At 37.0% G+C, this 6,963-nt stretch overlaps 1 protein-coding gene across 7 annotated transcripts in view; it reads right to left on the bottom strand.

Annotated features, from left to right (window-relative positions):
• Window positions 1-19: 19 nt before the first annotated feature.
• The window catches only part of LOC117973014 (cytidine monophosphate-N-acetylneuraminic acid hydroxylase-like), a 38,222-nt gene continuing 31,278 nt past the window's right edge, over window positions 20-6,963 (bottom strand). For all 7 annotated transcript variants that reach the window (XM_034923822.2, XM_034923825.2, XM_059030995.1 and 4 more), the window contains one exon: window positions 20-926. In XM_034923822.2, coding sequence (XP_034779713.2) covers window positions 760-926 — 167 coding nt within the window. In that variant the 3' untranslated portion in view covers window positions 20-759. The remainder of the gene's footprint in view (window positions 927-6,963) is intronic.

Below are 6,963 nucleotides of genomic sequence, written 5' to 3'. Positions count from 1 at the left end.
ATCCACAATATGTACCTCTAAATCACTGCCCTAATATTTAATTTTTTTTACATTTTTTTTTTTTTGTGCAAATTATACAGCAACATAAAGAGTTGCACTGTACTGTTGTTGGCTATGCTTTTGGTATTTACTCTGGAAGCCAAACCTGGGAATTATACTGAATGCAAGTCCCTGAAGGAAGTTGTGCTTTAAATGGTTTCCATGGAAATTATTATGACTGGTACTGAATAAGAAATTGGGTAATCACATCCACATGAGTAGATTAGGATGAATTCAAATGGTAGAATGTCCTGCTAATCATACTGAATGCGTTGTGGCCAATTGCAGAGCAAACAAAGAACCTGAATTCTCATAGGAGTAACTTTTAACCAGTCTGTCCTTCCATTGTCTAGTACATAATGGGTGGTTTAACTAAAACTGACAAAATGGTAAGATAATCCCTTGGAGATGGATTTAACTGCAAACACAATTACTTCTGTATTAATTACTTGATATCCGAATACAATATAAAATAAAAGCAAAATTATATAAAAAAATAATAATAATAAATACAAAAAAAATAGTGTCTATCGAAGTTGTTTCCCCTTCAATGTAACTACTAAGGTATATTTGCAGAAATGAACTTGTCTATTGTCACATTCTTATTTTCAAATAAAAACAAATGGATGCAAAGTAGGAAAAATGACCATTAAAGGTTTGGCCATCATACATTATGTATGAAAAATTCCCATCTTCTAGACCCTTTTCCTTTGTTGATGGTCATATACAGTAACGGGCACGCACGCTCTGACAGTGACTTGAATACTGTACTGTGTAGCCCTTCAGGTCCCATGCTTGCCTCTCTAGTCTCTTGTTCACAGCTGCCAGTTCCTTAGAAATGGAAAGCGCTCTGTTTTTTGGCTGGGTCTTGCAGGTCTGTGGGGTATCTGATATTGGAGGTAAGGAATTGACTTTCAGAGGAAGAAAGGAAAAAAAAAACAACAGACTTAACATAGCAAAGTGTTTAATGCCCAGACGATATTAATTTGCCACAAATTATTAGTGGTCTCACAGCGAAAGCAGTTGAATAAAACCATTTAAAGTACATTTGCTTTAGTACTAATTTAAAGCCTGATTCACACAACCATAGTCAGTTCTGAAAAGTAGAGACAAAACTAAGAGAATATATTAAGCAATACTTACATAAACACATACTTAATAACCCACAGATTTAAGTAGTAAATTGGTCTGTAGGCTTGTGTTTAGTAAGTACTCCTGCAAAAGGAGTTCATATGCATAAGTTTAAAAAAAGGCAATAAAGTGACTGGTAGGAGGTGAATGCAATAAAGTATAAAACCCTGAGTCATGTTGGTAACCTGCTGGATTCCAAGGCCACAAAGTAATTTAAAGGGGAGACTTGATGTCATTAAAATAGTTATCCAGGCAGACGAGACCCTGTGGTCTATAGCCCCCTGCTAACAGCATTATTAATACTACAGACAAGCAGCAGGGGGAGCAGAGAGAAGAATAGGAGCTACAAAACTCAGGCATTCATAAGGACGAAGTGGGGAATGATGTACACCAGCCAGTAACCAGCATACACTTTACAGTATGGAATGCAGCTCGAAGACTCCTTCTTAGCTTATTTTTAGAATTGCTGAGGGTGATCGGATAGGGAGTTGAAAGAGTTTTTTTTTTTTTATGACCTCTGTTTTGGCATTTGTTGCTCCAAAGCAGTTTTATTCATTTTATTAGTTAGCTGCTGTATGTCTAACTACCTTTCAGCTATTTTGATAGTTGCTAATGCAATAAAGTCATTTACTGGTCTTTGATTGGCTACTTCAAAATAGTCAAATGTGTCTGTACTGTACCATAATAGAGAGGGGCACACAAGCACCCCCTGTGCTGAAAAAAGAGAAAACAAGCCCCTGGTTTAGCTTGTCCTCATGTGTTTGCACAACACTCACAAGCTGCATTGGCTCTGTTAAAAACAAACATAAAACCAATATGTGCCACCCCACGCATAGCTGTAAAATAAACACTGCAGCCTGTTTCAAAACCAGACAAGATACAAAGCATGATTATCACAACATCCATGTTTATCACCAGCTCAGTGCGCTTAGCAGCACTAAAACCCAACATCAAAATAGATTAAGTAAAAGAAATAAAGGGAAAATAAATTATTTTTACGCTAACAACACAATTCCGAAAACAATACATTCATGTTGTCAGCAACAAAACAAAGGCAGGCAAAACAAAGGTCAACACAGGCCAGCACTGAGCATAACAGCGCAGGACAATGAACAATTAGAACCAGTTTCTGCAAGGTATACAAAATGAATTTAGCCAGAATTGACTGGAACGATAGTAAGATACATACAAGAAATACATGTATGTTCTGGTAATTTGAAATAAACAGTATGTTCTGGGAAACCATGTCATACAATGCAAATATACAGGATATGCAAATAAATAACCCTGCCTCAGTGTGTCATGTCCAGCAGAAAGCTGAAACTTGAAATTGTATTCCTAATTGTAGAAAACAACTTCAAACTAGACAATGAATACTGTATTGCACTGTATTAAGTGTTAACTGGGCTATACTATCGTTTTATTCGTTTTCTGTTTCATACAATAAAATACTTCAGTCAGATTGGAGCTAAACAAAGTGTTTTTTTAAATGTGTTTGATTCTTTAACCTTGTGAGCAAGCCTGGCGGGTACTGCAAACAACAAAAGGGAACAAACCAATGAACCAGTGAACCAGCCCCTTATTAAAAAAACAGACTATATTTGACTATTTCCTCTTTGCTTTTTGAAAAATGTAGGATCATGGGGAAGATTCGTTATGAAAAGTGGGTGGGGAGGGTACTGAGCAAACTTTAACAGAACTTGTAGAAGTCATTAATTTAGTCCTCCTTTCTTTCTCCTGACACTGTCATCAATCAGATTTCTTATTAGTATTCCGATGACCTCGTGACCTTGCCGCCCAGTACTGTCAGTGTTAAAGACTAGAGACATAGACCACACACTGGAGGGAAGAGATTACTCCACAGTGTGTCAGTTTGTATTGGCTGAGGGTTGGAAACAGCAGAAAACTAGTGAGTTTCAGAGTCTGCTGATGCCTTTGAGTAGATTGAACAGTCACTGTTAAAGCCGGCACACACTGACATTGAGCAAGCGTTTTACCACCTTTAAAAAGTCATATGTAGAATGCTCAATGTATACAATACAACACAACACAACAGAGAATGTTTTTGCCACTTTAACACAGTTGCCTCAAAGTGTTCACAAAAACACACATAGGCCAGTAAATTAAAAAATTTTGAAAAAAAATAAAATATGACTTAATAACTGGAAAAGAGTGTGAGTGAAATGTGTCCTAGTTGATTTAGTTCAGGTCGCAGACATGCACCTTGTTAGAATGCTATCATAAGCATGCTGCATGTGGTGGTACTGCATGTACTCAGCTTTGGGAATGCTTAGGACAGGCTTTATGGTGTTATTCGTAGCTTTGTAAGATTAACTAACACACAGAGATCAAAACTTTCCTAATAGTCCCTGCCTTGCTTTTTATGCTCCCTTTTCCTGGGTAAACAAAGTTTACCTTTCAGGTAATGGAACAGTAACAGAACACCATGATAGCTTCGTTTTATGGTTTGCTTTCTAGTTCAACAGTTCACTCTTTTAATTGTAAAAAACTGATTTTTTTTAAAGCAATATATACTGTACTTCAGAATTTAGGGTTAGATGACCCATTGTTATGGAAATGTACATTTTTAAGGGCTCTTTTCTTGAGAGGAAAATTAAAGTTTGATCACATCCATGAGAAAATAATAAAGCACATATCGGTGCTCAAGTATACCAGCGTTTCTTTTTTTCGCAATGTTTGTGCTTGCAAGTAAACTTCCTGAAAATGCAGTGCTGTTCACAGAGCTGTCCCAGTCATACCCAGGATTTTCGTAAGGTTTTCTTCTGGCACACTGAGCTTGAACTGCACTTTAGTTTGCTTTAATTTAACACCTCTTCTGGTTTCAGAATGAAGTAACTAACTGCATTTATTTTGTTAGAACATTCCCCTAGCCCCCACCCACTCCCCCGAAACCTGGGAACATTTTCTGTGGCTATAGAGAGCCGTTTCCGGAATCTGGGCACCAGGCCTTTTAATGCAAGTGGCCCAGCAGCACAATAGTGAGAGGACTCTGAATGTAGAATAGCGAAAATGTCACATTTTTCTCTGATGATGTCATTTTTTTTCAGCAGGGCTGGACTGATGGGAAAACGGCAAAGCAGTTTAGACAAGGCTAAGATGTGTTGTACATGGTAAACACTCCCCAGCAAAGCGGGGGGGCTGACGAGATGTCTGGGAAGAATGGTTCATCTTTACAATGAAAACAAATAAAAGGAACTACTCCACAGGAATGAATACCAGTTTTACTTTTTTGTTATCTTCTATTGAAAACACAAAACATACAAAAACAGTGTGTGGGTATGCCACAATACTGCCCCAAAATCCTACAGTATGCCTATATCTACATTTATATTTGTCCATTATATCTCTTGTACTGATTATTCATGTATTTATTACAGTAAACACCCGCTTGAATCGGGTGACATGTGAAATGTCGTAGTCCTAAAACACAGTGGGTGTACATGACTTAACCTCCCCATGAATTCCAATTATGAATCCTCATGGACTGTCTCAGCCAATCAGGTTCTAAATGGCATGTTAATTATCCCTAGGTCCTGTGGATGCGCTCTAAAGCTAACAGGAGACCTGAAACTCGGTTTAAACGGCAGCATACATTTCAAGCAGTCTGAGCTATCCATGCCAAAACAGAAACTTTAATTTTTTTCAGTTTATGATAGCATTAATATTGTCCATATATTGAAGATAATTAACTTCATAATTAACGTTAGCCACTGCCAGTTATCCAGCAGGTGATGGCTGCTACATTGGAAAATAATGCTTAATTTTTATTTAACACCAATTCAGAGAAATATACACCTCAAGCTTTTTAAAAAAATAAGATTAATTTAAATACACAATCCTAAAACTAGATTAAACACATAATAATACAGTCCTAGTATTTCACAGTGATAAACGGTGTACAACTTGTCTCATTTTGCGGTTTCTTTTTTAGATCCAATACAGTAGTTGCTTTCTTTGTTTCCCTCTTTGAAGTCCAGTCATTGTTATAGTTTTGGTTTTAAATAGCGACTGAACCTCAGGAAGAGGGAAAGAGAGAGAGAAGAAAACCAAATCAATGGCTCTTAAATTCTATGTCCATTTAACCTTTTTTTTTTTTTTTTTTTAAACTGAAAACAACACAAAAAAAATGCTCATAAAACTGTTCCTTGTGGGCTGAGAAAAGCTTGTTTTTTACACTGTTGCTAAGTTTCGTTTTGTTTTGTCGCTGTTTTTTTGTGTCCTGATGGCATCCTTTCTGTGAGTCTCATTCAGGGCCTGGACTTGTATTGGGCTGCAGATAATCAGATCAGTGCTATCAGTTTCACTGTGCCCATTCTCTGAGGGGATTTACATGATAATAACAGTTTGTGCTGTTCACTCTTTCTCTTTAAAACGCCTCCATTTCCCCCCCCCACACTGAATGATTCACGGCACCACCTTGAAATGAGTTAGAAAAAAACCTTGGGAAAATAGTCAGTTTAAAAAAGAATGAAACAAACTCATTCTGAAAACAAATTGGTTTCACCAATGCCTTGCTCATTAAAATGCCCTGATAAGGAAAATACATTTACCACAATATACATTTTAATACTTTCTCATCTGATGACACTAAACCAATAAAATAACAATGTAACCCAGCTTTCATCAGTGTAATGTTTTATTTTATTGTTGTTTTATACAATACTCGCACAACTGTTCCCCCATATTCACCTGTGGTTTTAAAACAAAGGTGTTGCTGTAAGGTAAACCACGGCATTAAAATCATAAAAAATGCAAAACTGTATACAAGACCTTGCATCAATATTGACTGCACTGAATGAACACAATGATTGAAATGTGAATGATTACAATGAAACGTGAACGTTTTCATGTATGTTAGGCAGGAGAAAAGAGTTATATGTTGTCAAGTTGTTCCCTGTGAAATATCTAAATAACCAAAATGTGTCAACATTCCCGTTCCTTTTATCTTGTGAATAGATATCATCCTGTGAACAGAACATATGAAAGACAGCAACACTCTTCATGTTTAATAGTAGTTCCTGAGTTTAAACTTTGTTCCTGTGATTTACAGTAAGTTAATATGTCAAGTGTAGGGTGTGACTATAACAGAAATCTTTTCTCTTAGCTGGCTTTGGCTTCCTCACCCAAACTGCAATGAGATTGGGGACCCCCTCTTTAAATGTTAACATACCTATCTAATGATACAGATCACTCAGATAATAATGAAGGCTAAGTTACATCGGTCACTGCTTGCCCAGTCTGGTCTGTGGATGATTGTACTTCTTCATTCAGAAGACCAGCTGCCCTTGGTCACCAAGGGTCATGGATGTTATGCATGTGAACTTCACCTTTAGCCAAAAAGCCAACAATATTGTTTGTGAAGCTGTATTATTTGTGTACTTTCTTTTAGGCAAGCCCAGTTTTTAGACGACCACAATCCAGTAAATAGAAAGTATTCCCACAACTTGTTATCACCTATTGAACCATGCCTAAACATATCATATACATTTATCACATCACATCCATGTGCTCATCAATCACATATCAGTGCTCATGTGCATCAGCATTTCTTTTTGTTATAGCAGCGTTTATAAGTACTCTTCCTGAAAATGCAGTGTTGTTTACAGAGCTGTCCCAGGATTTTCGTAAGGTCAACATTTCTTCTGGCACACTGAGCTTGAACTGCACTTCATTTTCCTTTAATTTAACAGCTCCGGCAGCTTTTCCAGTTAAATCGACTGTTCATTATTGAGCCCAATTTCATGAAGGGCTGTGAGGTGCAGTTAAATGAAT

The sequence above is a fragment of the Acipenser ruthenus genome, chromosome 9 (genome assembly GCF_902713425.1).
Source record: "Acipenser ruthenus chromosome 9, fAciRut3.2 maternal haplotype, whole genome shotgun sequence".
Lineage (NCBI taxonomy): Eukaryota > Metazoa > Chordata > Actinopteri > Acipenseriformes > Acipenseridae > Acipenser > Acipenser ruthenus.
Note: the sequence above shows the minus strand (reverse complement) of the source record. Positions and strands in the feature narration are given on the sequence as shown.